Source organism: Talpa occidentalis, unplaced genomic scaffold, assembly GCF_014898055.3.
Source record: "Talpa occidentalis isolate TD23 unplaced genomic scaffold, MPIMG_talOcc4v2.1 talOcc4.8, whole genome shotgun sequence".
Lineage (NCBI taxonomy): Eukaryota > Metazoa > Chordata > Mammalia > Eulipotyphla > Talpidae > Talpa > Talpa occidentalis.
In genome coordinates this window covers 105,400,868-105,412,993 of record NW_023605194.1, presented here as the reverse complement: position 1 = coordinate 105,412,993, position 12,126 = coordinate 105,400,868, and the positions used below count along the sequence as shown (strand labels likewise).

General features: G+C 40.4%; 1 protein-coding gene across 2 annotated transcripts; it reads right to left on the bottom strand.

The window, feature by feature from the left end:
• Positions 1 to 3,830: 3,830 nt before the first annotated feature.
• On the bottom strand, positions 3,831 to 11,903 carry TIGD4 (tigger transposable element derived 4). Of its 2 annotated transcripts, XM_037496924.2 has the most exons (3): positions 11,823 to 11,903; positions 6,183 to 6,264; positions 3,831 to 6,016 (listed from the first exon to the last, which is right to left on the bottom strand). In XM_037496924.2, exon 3 carries the CDS (start codon positions 5,472 to 5,474, stop codon positions 3,936 to 3,938), a length of 1,539 nt encoding a protein of 512 aa, XP_037352821.1. In that variant the 5' UTR covers positions 5,475 to 6,016; positions 6,183 to 6,264; positions 11,823 to 11,903; the 3' UTR covers positions 3,831 to 3,935. The 2 variants fall into 2 exon arrangements, with proteins under 2 accessions (XP_037352821.1, XP_037352822.1); XM_037496925.2 differs by lacking the exon at positions 6,183 to 6,264.
• Positions 11,904 to 12,126: the final 223 nt, after the last annotated feature.

The following is a 12,126-nucleotide window of genomic DNA, read 5'->3' as shown; positions in this document are numbered from 1 at the left end:
CCACCTTAATCTTAGACTTGCAGCCTCCAGACTAAGAGGAAAAATTGTAAATTAAACTACCCCATCAAATGGCATTTGTTATGGCAGTCCCAGCCGATCTCCACATTAGTGGTTACTTTATCTTCCTCCAGACTTGGTTACCCTCAGCTTTACAAGTGAATCACAGTCCAAGAGATAGTAGTTTCCTTCAAAGTCTTTTCATTATAATGTTGAGGAGAAAAAATGCCTCCGCCTATGTTGAATGAAACGATGTATTCAAGGATCTGCTTTCATTACACATCATTTCATTTAAAATTGCAGATTCCAAGAATCGGAGACATTGAGGACTTGCTGTGCAATTGAATCAGCTACTGTGGTGACAGGAAGGGCTACTTAGTGATATTTATGTATTGAATTGCTTTGTATGAGGATCAATTCAGAAAGAAAAAAAAAAGAACTTTCTAAGTCCCTTTATCCCTCATTCAAAATGGAAGTAATATTTTAGTCGTACAGATAGTTTGTTTCTAGAAACATGGACCTCCTGCATGCCAATGAGGACATTGGCATCGATGTCTACTGACAACAATGTCAGTACTTGGGCACATGGAAACAGCAACACGGTGCCCCCTCTCTGGTCACTCCGCCCAGTTGTAGAACACTTTAGAGTTTGCTAAATGCATTCACATGCAAAATACATTTGTCCTTAAAATAAATTCAGATGAAGGTTTCATTTTATATGTGGGGTAAACAGATTCAGAGAAAAAAAAAAGTCTTTTGCAGGTAGCATAGAACTATGACGGATTTCATTTATTCCAGTGGAATTTTCTCAGAAGACTCACCGTGCACACATCATAACTCCCAAACTAGGCTCTCTCTCCTGCGGTGGTAGGCTCTCCTCCCCACAACTGGTGTAACCTCTTGGCTGTCCTGACCACGCTATTTCTCAAGTAGCTCGTGTAGAGATCCAGCCCAGCACTGGACTCTGAGCCTGTGGTCAGGGGTGTGGAGACGCTCTTGTAAGAGGGAGACCACCCTCCTCTACTCTCCTGAGCCCCTACTGGGCCAATGATTGGGAAGGACTCTTCTTAATATCTGAGGGATTTGCTTGGGAAGCTCTAGTCTCACTCTGCTTCCCCTGTTTTTCTCTCCTTCCCCATTATTCTGCTTTGTATACAGTAAAAGGGAGGTTTGACTTTCATCTCAGATGCAAATGAAAAGCCAGGCAGGCAACATGAAACTTACAGGCCTTGATTTAGTCACTGTCCTACTTTATGATGAAGCAAACCTTTCACTAGTAGTCCAGTAGCCACTGGGAGTGAAACAGTCCCAAATTAGATTTGCTGCTTGATAAAGTAGAAAGCAGAACATTGCTAAAACAGCTGGAAGCTACAAGGCAGGTACAATGAAAATAATGCCACTTTTAATTGAAAAACAGGTGTATTCCAAGTCAAGGCCTCTTTTTTTAAATTATTTTTATTTATTTTTGCATAGAAGAACTAGAGTATAGGGCAGAGGTGTGGGGGAGGGGGTGAGAGGATTCACCAGAGACAGAGTGGGGAACAGAACAGGCAGATCTACTGAAATACACTGCTGAGGGGAGCAGTGGGTGAGACAGGAGAGGTCTGCTGCACCTTGTAAGTCACCTCCCGGGCTGGGGATCAAACTCAGCCTTCATGGTGGTAGCACTGTGCCTTAACCCCTAGGCCACCAGGTGGGCCCCTCAAGTCCTCTTTTGAAAAGACAGATGACATTTACTCCAAGTCGATACTGCTTACAGAGAAGATAAATAGGAAAGAGGTATGTAGTGATTGTCCTAGGAAAAGTGAACTTAAAATGTTTCTGTTCTTAAAATTATTTAAATCTCCCTACCTTGTGATGGACACAGAACAGTGCACATCAACAAGCTAAGATTTATCCTGAACTCGCAATCAGCAGGCATCTTTTATTATTTATAGTAGCCTTGTATTATTCTGTTATCTTTGGATTTATTTCCAGAAGTAAAGGTGGTGAAAAGAGAGTAGGTAATGTCAGCACTTTGGAAATATTTTCATTAGAACTCCACTGGGACTTCAGTGTCCTGGTGGCACTGAATTACCAAATCAGAGGTAACAGGGTCCTGAGGAGAGATTTTGGGAATAGAGCTATCAGCGTTCGAGCCAGCATGTTCTCTGAAACACTCTGCACTCAGGCCCCTACACTTAAGGGAAACATTAGAACTTCTTTTATAGAATATAGGAAAGCAGCATTGGGATAAGGTGAGAGGACTGTGTGTGTGGGGGGTGAGGTTGGCAAGGAACTACTGCATTTTAATTTGGGGCTAAGATTTTAGCTAAATGATCTTTCTAGGTTTTAGTTTTCTCATTTATAAAAATGGAGATAAAAAGTCTTATGGAATAATTCTTATAGAATATCTGGAATAATTTAATAAAACAGTTGATATCTAGCTGGAATAAAGTAGACAACAAAAGAAAAAAAACTTATTGAGGGCTCAATAGATGCCAGGTTCATTAGCTGCAGGTCAGGTTTATAAAAGCTGTCACCACGCTAAGATTGTACCACACTAAGATTTTTAATCAAATGACTAATCAAATGCTTTTAATTAAATTTAAATAACATATTTCACACTAAAAGAAACATTCTGAATTTTAATATACTTCAAAGTTTACTATTACTAAATCTCAAAAGCAGATTAAATCAGCAGTAGAAAATTCTATATTTCTTTCCAAATATGTCATTTGTTGGCAGACTAGTAATTCATAACAAAAATAATCTGCATGTTTTATGTTTTTTAAAAATACTTTTCAAAGAGAACCCCAAATTAGCTGTAATGTTAAATAAGCACAGTACATAAAATTTAACAGCAGAAAGGTCTGACACATTGTTATATTTTTCTTCTGTAGAAAGTCTATTTTATGGGTGGAAAGTAAATAATTTCAAACAATATTTTAAAATCTTCTGCAAACCAACAGAAATTTAACCCCAAATGTCGCTCACTGAATTTGAAAAAAACAAAAAAGATTAAATACATCAAAATATATTGAAAGGACACTCAAGATTATCCTGAAAATAAAATTCAGTAAAATCAAGAAAATCAATATTATAGATTAAAAGCTTTAGCTGTGGAAATTAGAAAACTAAGAACCACTTTATTTTCTTTTTAATAACTACATAAATTTTTTTTGTATTTACTTTTTAAAGAGTTACTGTATTAAAATATAAATATCACAAGAGCTTAATAAATGGTTCAATGTATTTTTCTATTAAACACACACATAGATATACAAATATTTAGGAAGAATCTGCATCATCTTCTGGTAACAGATAACAAAAAACACCTGATGATGTCATAGTCTTTCACTAAATCTTACCTAGAAATAACTTGAAAGTAGTGAAACATATTTTAATCACTTTGGTGTTTAATTGGGCCCGACTTTATGTTCAGTAGTTTTTCATAATTTTTTTATAAGGAAGATTATCTGGTTATGAAAAAAACTAATTTAAAATTAATGCTTGTTACTTAGCAGTTTGAATATAATGGTCTTTATAAAAATAAATATCCAAGCAATTGATATTTTGAAACTTAGATGAGGTAGACAAAATATTCTAGAACATGTCCTAACTTAAAAAGAAAATAGGAATCACCAATTCAACCTGGATGAATCAGAGAGGGGGAAATCCTTTTTATTTTTGACATATTTAACATATGTTTCAAGTACAAGGTCTCTGAAGTACATTTTCTACTCCCCAAAACCTTGGTAAACTGAAACTCATATATTTCATTTACATAATCTGTATTTAATCTACCTAGGAAACTTTGTTATTCAGACCAGACATTTGAGATTAAACAGATTAGCTTTTCATTTTTATGTTTAAGTGGTATTTTCCTTTTACATACCTTTTATGGTAAAAAAGCATCAGGAAAAGCTATGACTCTTCAGATATTGTACAATAAATAGTTATTTAGATGACAAAGAGTTAATAAAAATCTCAAGGTCTGCTAAAGAATTATGTAGCCCATCATTCATATCTTGACTTCTAAGAAAATTTTTAAGAGTCTCTAAAGCAGTTATTGCCTCAGTTTTTGAAGGTGAAGGGGGCTCAGTTCCCAGAGATCCACCATCATCCTCTTCATCAGAAGCATAAAATCCAGTTTCATCTGACTGACTTTCTCTGTTCCACACTGCGTCACTGCTTGGTGACCCTTCGCAAGTCTCCAGATCGTCATCCAGGGCAGCATACTCTTCCACAGATAAACCTTCAGGAAACTCCACTCCGGCTGCCTGGGCATGGGCAACCAAATCAAAACCAGTGTCCAGCTCTGCATTTGTCTCATCGCTTTCTCCCTTCTGAAATTTGAATCCGGCCTCCTCAAAGCTCTTAACAATGGTCTCTGTGGTTACAGCCCTCCAACAGAGATGCAAGGTATCAATTGCATCCAGTAGAGAAAATGTAAATTCTCTGCTACCTTCAACAGAGCTTAAAAATTTCTTGATAAGACAACGTCGATATTTGATTTTCAGGTTTTTGATAACACCCTGTTTCATAGCTATAAATTTGGAGGATAAACATGATGGAAAAAATGCTAATTCGATGGATTTTAGGTTCTTTACTTCTGGATGAGCAGGAAAAGAGTCAACAAAAATCACCACTCTTCGTTGCTGGGCTTGAAATTTCTCATCAAGCTGGCGCATCCACTGTTCAAATACAGCTGAGGTCATCCAAGCCATTCCATTAGCTTCATAATACACAGGCAATGATTTTATACCTTTGAAACAATGTGGGTTTCTGTTTTTTCCAATGACAAGCAAAGGTAGTTTCTCTGAGCCATCCATGTTTGTCCCAACCACCAAAGTTATTCTATCTTTGCACAATTTTCCAATTGAGCACGTTTCTCCTTTAAATGCAAATGTATTTGTAGGTAACATTCGATAAAATAGCCCAGTCTCTTTTATATTAAAAACATTTTTAGGATGATAATCATTTAAATAATAAGGAAGCACATTTTGGTGCCAGACAGCTGAAGGGTCTATCGATACGCCTGTAGCTTCCACAGGCTGAGCTCTGAACACCAAACCATACCTGGATTTAAAGCGATCCAGCCAACCGTTACTGCACTTAAAATCATTATGTCCCAGTTTCTGGGCAAAATCATTAGCTTTTAGACGCAACATTGGACCATTAACTGGGACATTTAGACACTGAGCAATTCGATACCACCTCATTAAAGCCTCTTCCAGATCTGTGTAAAAAGCAGTTCTCAGTCTTTTTCTCTTCGGATCAAATCTCAGAGATTCGAAGGCTTCTAGAACTTTGTCTTTATTCTTCATAATAGAAGACAGTGAATTTTTCTTTATTCCATATTCAGCTGCAATCTCTGCTTTTTTCTTGCCACTTTCTACTGCATTTATGATGTCAATCTTTTCTTCAATGGATAGGCTTTTCTTCTTCTTCACTGTTGCAGGCAGAGACGAGGCATCCACAGAAGCTTCTGCCATCTCAGTTAGTATTTCTGCAGCGGTTTTCTCAGATTCCTTGTATCTGTTTCTTTTAATTTACTTTTCCAGTATGGCACAAATTGCTGTTTTCTAGTCTACTTCATATACTGAAAGAGTCTAATCACCTTATTTCTCAGGAAATTGATGACTAAATATATTTTTTTCAAAGGATTTGAGTAAGAAAAAGGTTAGATGCAGCGAGAATATTTTAGAAGAGAAACTGCCTTCCCAGAACCTAATGTAGCTCAGTTTATAGTTTATTCAGAGTTCCAGAAGTCAAGCTAAAATAGAAATCTCATTATGTCAAGCCTGTCCAGTCCTGCTGATATATTTTTGGAACTTCAATCCTTTAAGGTGATCCATTTTATCCATGTGCGCATTCGACCTCTTATTAATTCTCCACAGAAGGCCTCAGAGATAAGGAGAAAAAGCATTCAGTAATTTTCAGGCAAAACGTTATCCATTAATTTCCAAGTATCTTCAGGGTGGAGAAGAAAATGGTAGAAAATCCTTCTAGAACTTGACAGTATATCTTCTTGTCTCTTGAAAATATTAAAAAACCCAAAACCATCAATGTTAGCAATGGCATTTTAATTGAATATCAAAAAGAACATTTATACTAATTAGTTATGCTTTTCATAATAATGAAAATAATAGGAACATATTTCTGAGAATACAATTACCAAAGCTTCTAGGAGAAATGCTTACCGCCTAAAGTGCTCCTCTGTAAAAAAGCACTCTAGCTCTACTTGGTGCATTTGAATTCTCACGTGCCTTGGAATATATACTTCTGAAATAAATCAGACACATTTAATCTGGTTTGAAAATGTAGACTTACTGAAATTAAAGCACTAAAAATGATGCTGGCAAGATCCTTGGTGGCTATTTTTTACGTGAAGTCACAGACTGCCCGCTCTGACTTCTCTAAAGAAAACATACTCAGACAGTAGTCACAAGGTTCAACTTTTAATAGCACATGGGAGACAGTGTCTCCTAGAAGTCTGGTAGAAGATGGTTCACTAAAACGCAAATCAAATTTTTCCATTATACATTTAAAAAATCTAAATCTTATTCTACCCAAGTGCTTAAAAACCTAGTAACTTTCCTTTCAATTTGACACATTAGCCACGGTGCAGAGAGGCCAGGAATAGTTGACAAAAATGCATGGGAATAGACAATGAGGTGGATATAATGCAGAAGACCTAGACTAAGAGAAGAAGGAGAGTGACTGGGTCTTGGCTTAACCTCATAGGACCTCTACCACCTTATCTGTAGAATGAAAGTTTGATCATAGTGTAAGGATATGGACTTTGGTGCCAAACAGACCTAAATTGAGAAAGTGACTGCCATTTAGTACTTATGTGCTCCTGGGTAGTTTACTTAACCATCTGAATTCCTTATTTGTAAAATAGGGGTGACTACTCCACCCCCCCATAGTTACTGCATAGTTGATGAGATTCAATGAGAGTACAAAGACTTAGCATAGTATTTAGCACTTTACACAGTCTTCAATAATATTTGAAAATCTCATCATCATTATCTATACTAATGTCCCTTTGACTGTGTCAACCTATAAAATTCAGAGTTTACAGAATCCTACTTGCAAACATAAGCAAGAGTCTCACCTTAAATATACACTGTGAGAACAGTCACAGGTCCCCAAATGGGCTCCCTGCTGCCTTCCCAGCTAGCATCCCCCCTACCAGAATCTTGGGTCTTCCCCAGGGCAAGGTAAGAAGCTAAGCAGATGTTGCTAAAATGGAAATAGCATGGGTGCTCCACCCTCTCATTCTTTTCTGATCCCCCAGGTTTCAAGATGGTACGTGATTTTTGCACAATTTTTTTGACAAAACTTTTTGTCAAAACTCCTCTTCCTTGACTGTCCAAATCAAAGAAGTAATTTTTTATCATAGGAACTACAATCATAAAAGAGCTTTTTATTGTTGTTATTGCAAAACCTTAAAAAAAAAAAAAAAAAAAAAGGTCTTAATAGCCCAATCATTGTTAGTCCAGGGCTTTTGTTTCCAACCTGCTTTACTTTCTGTATTTCAGATGACTCAGGAGGAAGGCAGAACAGGATTTATGTGGACACAATTAGCACATGGCTGAGTGCAGTCCGAAATCCAAGCTTTCTAATGTCAAGTTTACTGTTCTCTTCATCATATGCCAGGGTTCTTGAAACTGGGTGGCCTCCTCTGATATTAGTTACACATTTTGTGCCCCTAGCCCCAAGCCAAGTCAGCATTTCCAATGCCTATTCAAACACAACCTCTCCCTGCCACAAAAGCAACATCAGGGCACCATAGACCAATAGGCCACAATGAATTCTGTGAACACAAACAGCAACCAAACCAGGAAAACTGACTTCTCGAAGTAAGTAATATTTGCCCATTCACCTAAAAAAAATCTTGCCCCTATAGGAGACCTTCTTGCAATTTCTTCTCCCATTTCCTGTAATCTACAAAATATTTCAAAATAAAAATTCAAAAATTTCTTGCATTTCTTGCATACCTCCAGAAACTGAGGTAGCAAAAACCAAATTTTTAAAGAAAAGCAAAACCAAGCAAAAGTACTCTCCAAATTCAAAGTTAAAATCTCCTGACTTCTCCTTCCCTCCTTCCCTTTCTTCCTTCCATCCTTCTTGTCAGAAATAAACTCTAGCATCTCAAGTAACAAAGATTACAGAAAAAGTAAACTGAATTTCCTCCCTTACCGCATCCCAAATAAATGACTATTATACATAATCAGATATTATTGATTATTTGATCAAATTGAAAATAGTCACATGCAGGGCCTCCCTGGTGGCACTAGGGGTTAAGCACCACACTATGAAGCAATCTGCAACCTCTTCAGCACAAGTTCGATCCCAGGCCGGCCAGGGAGCTACCCACATGGTGCAGCAGACCCTCCTGACTCACCTGCTGCTCCCCTCAGCAGTGTATTTCGGTCAATCTGCCTGTTCTGTTCCCCACTCTGTCTCTGGTGAATCCTTTCCCACCACCCCACCCCCCCGCATCTCTGGCCTGTACCCCAGCTCTTGTATGCATAAATAAATAAATCTTAAAAAAAATAGTGACATGCATAAGAAGATAATAATTTTTTCTGAGTTTACAGTATGTTTCCTTCTAAACTAGCAGTCAAGTTACAATTTTCCAAGGTAAGATATACTCTATCTTTATTCTTAAGACAACCACATTGTTTAAAACAACCAGACTAGCTTTTTCCCTAAAAAAGAATAAGGCACTAATACTGCCTGATCAATGAAGCTAACAACTTTTCCACCATAGTATAACATCTGGGACTATTATTATTATTATTTTTCTTGCAGGGAGTAATGGCAAAAGTACTCGTTCTGTCAAGTAAGCTCATTATCCCTTGAAAATATTACAGCAGAAAAATGCTGATGTAGCACACAATACTTTCTTTATGTCAATAGTAAAGCTAACTGAAGAGTAAGAATGGGTAAAATTCACCAAAAAGAGACTTACCAATGGAACTCCAGAGAAAACCTTTCTACTGTTAATAAAATGTAAATCTTTGAAAAAAGGAGATAGCTTCTTTTGTTTTTGCCAATCAGAAAGGCAGTATCTAGTGTTTGCCAGGATGTGCTAACAGGGGTTGTTAGGAGGCATATAAATTGGTACAAAGCTTATGGAGGGCAAATCAGCACTGATACAAAAGGCTTAAATATGTGCATAGCTTTTATCCAGCAAGTTCATATCTAGGATACTATCCCACATGAATAATTGCAGATGTAAAAAAATACCTAGTACACAAATATATATTTTTCTATATCTATATAACAGTTACCACACATTTAGTTTCTTAAAACGACACTCATTTATCATCTAATAGGCTTGTAGGTTGAAAGCCCAGGTGGCCTCTACAGGGTCCTCTGTTTAGGGTCTCACAGGGCAGAAATCAGATGTCAGTTAGTTGGGGCTCTCCTCTGGGGGCTCCAGGCCAGAGTCTGCTTTCAAGCTCATTCACTTTATTTGCAGCCCCGACAGCTGTAAGAATGAGGTCCCTAGGGTTTTTGCTGGCTGTCAGCAGAGAATTCTCTCAGTTCTTAGAGGCCTGTGGCCATCTTCATTTCAGCAAGACAGCACCTTTCTTGTGCAGGATTTCTCTCAAGCCTCCCATTTTTCTCTTACTCTGCTACCACTAGCTGCAGAAAATACTCTGCTCTTAAAAGTCTCATGTGATCAGTTTAGATCCACCCATATTATTTCGTCTTTGATAAACTCAAAGCCAACTGATTAGTAAGCTCTTACATTTGCAAATAAATAGTACCTGCCTTGTTAAAAAATATATATTTATATCAGTAAAAGCAATAGCAGTGCAAAGGTGAATGAGCAGATAATCCCTATGTCATAAATATATATGGTGGTTATTCCCTTTTTTTCTTTCTGACCTCTTCAAACATAGCAATTGAGAGAAAAGTAGTACTCTATTCTTGCTAAGCAGAACAGAATTCTGGGGAGGCAGAATTCTTCAACCTCATGGGCAAAGAGATAGATAGGTGATAGCTAGATGGAAAGATAGGCCCCATCTAAGCAGAGATAGATTTAAAATACGATTTTTCTTAGTATGTAAAAATTTCCCACAAGTCCAAAGAATACTGGCTACTATTTCTTTTTCCCAAAGAAAGCCCACAGAATTTCACCATTCCCATCACCAATTGAAGTAGCTTCCAGGATTGTCTGCAAGCCAATCTGCATTCTAACTTCCCCAAGGGGCAGCAGATTAATACTGTGGACAGTCTTATACAGCAAAACACTGTGTATGGGACTAATTATGCACAGGACCAGCATCACACTTAGTACTACCTAACTTGATCAAATGCACTTTCACCCAGTAGAACTTGACATTAGTTCTAAGTCCACCAGAATCACTATCAAAACCACCAGCAGCTACCAAGGCAATAATCCAGTGAAGGATAAATAACAAGCACCCTTTCTAATACAAGAAACACCCACCTTTCTAATATAAGAAACACCTCTGAGCCTAGCAGTCTGATAGTGAAACTAAGTGTGTCCAAATGCAAGACACAACTTGCAAGAATCTTTAAGGCAGCAGCCAGCTCAAAAGGTTAAGTACATGTTGTTCAAGCATCACTGAGCACTGCTGTGAACCCCCTCCTAGTCACTCTTCCGAAATTCTAAGAGGAACACTTGGATATAGCTACTAATTTCCACTCCATACTTATACAATAAGAGCAGCAATTATCCTAGATTGGCATCTTTTTCTTCCATGTGAAGACAAACAGGGTGTCTCTGAACAAGAAATTCATAGTAGGCTACAGAACTTAACTTACAGTTGGAGAGAGTTGGAACATACATCTGCTCTTTTTTGATTAAGGAGAGAGCCATTTAAAACAAGAGCCTTTGATACACAGATACATGTTTTCGGATGGCAACACTGTTGTCAGAGGCGGTGTCCTGGAGATCTCACACAACAAATATCTTTATCTACTTTAGAAAGATTTGTGGTGTCACTTAATAGTCATGGCAACAGCAAGTCATATGCTTTCACTACGTTGAAGTTCCCCAGCAGTGCAGAGTCCTGCATGGAAGCATTTAGTCATTAAAAATGTCTTGTCCCTTAACGTGACAAGTAAAGGAGAAAAGGGTAAATCTCATCGAGGGCACTTGTCACCCTTCACCGTCTACAAGTGAAATGGTGGTACAAGTGAGCATGGAGAGTTGTCAAAAGAAAAGCAGCCCCGAAGTGTGAGGGAAAATGTGTGTGGTGGGTCCACTCCAGGCACTGCACGTGAGTTCAGGTAAAGGATGGCACCACCGTGGACTCACACGCCCCCTCCAACCAGTGCTGGGGACAGGGACAGACAAACAGGGTGTCTCAGTCCGGACAGGGGCCTCAACTTAGGAAACCACAAAGGGCTCTAAGAGAAGGAATCGCTGACCGGAGCCTGCAGACAGGAGGGCGAGCTGCTTAAGAAGCGACGGGGAAAGGGAGAGAGCAGAAGTCGGTCACGAGGAGAGAGAGAGAGTTGCAGGAGAGACCAGTGTGGGGACTCCCCGCCCGCGGGCGAGATGAGAAAGTGGACACAAAGGCGGCGAGTGACAGGAGCGCGGAGATGAGGGGCGCGGAGGGCCTGGGGGTCCTGGGGGGGGGCGTGAGGGATGCGGCCGGAGGGGGCCCCGGCGCTGGGGCAGCAGGAGGAGCCCCTCGCAGCCCGCCGGCCTCCGCGACCCCGCGCGCCCTCGCGCGCCCGCCCTCGGGCCCGGGGTAACCGCTGCGCGCTCGGCGGCGGCGGCGCGGAGCCCGCGCTCTCCAGGGCGCTCGCGGCGGTGAGCTACGTCCGCGCCCCTCCCGCCGGCTCACCGTGTGGCGGGGGCGCCTCACGCGCGAGGCCGGGGGGCGTGTGAGGACGGCGGGGGCTGAGGGCTTCTGGAGACGCCCGGCCCCGCAAGCCCAGCCCGGCGCGCCCGTGCGCCAGCTCCCCGCGCGGGCAGGTGCCTCGGCCCCGCGCGCACACGCTCTGCGATCCCGCGGCGGCCAGAGAATTACCGGGGCAACGGCGCCAGCGGGGCCCCGGATGTGGTTGCTAGGGCCGCAGCGCGGGGGGCGGGGCAGCCGCCCGCGTCGGGGCGGAGGCGCCTGGGGGAGGGAGGGGCGCGCACCACCG

Bases quoted from the DNA above. Each gene is read 5' to 3' on its own strand.
- TIGD4 (XM_037496924.2), bottom strand. From the start codon at position 5,474: ATGGCAGAAGCTTCTGTGGATGCCTCGTCTCTGCCTGCAACAGTGAAG.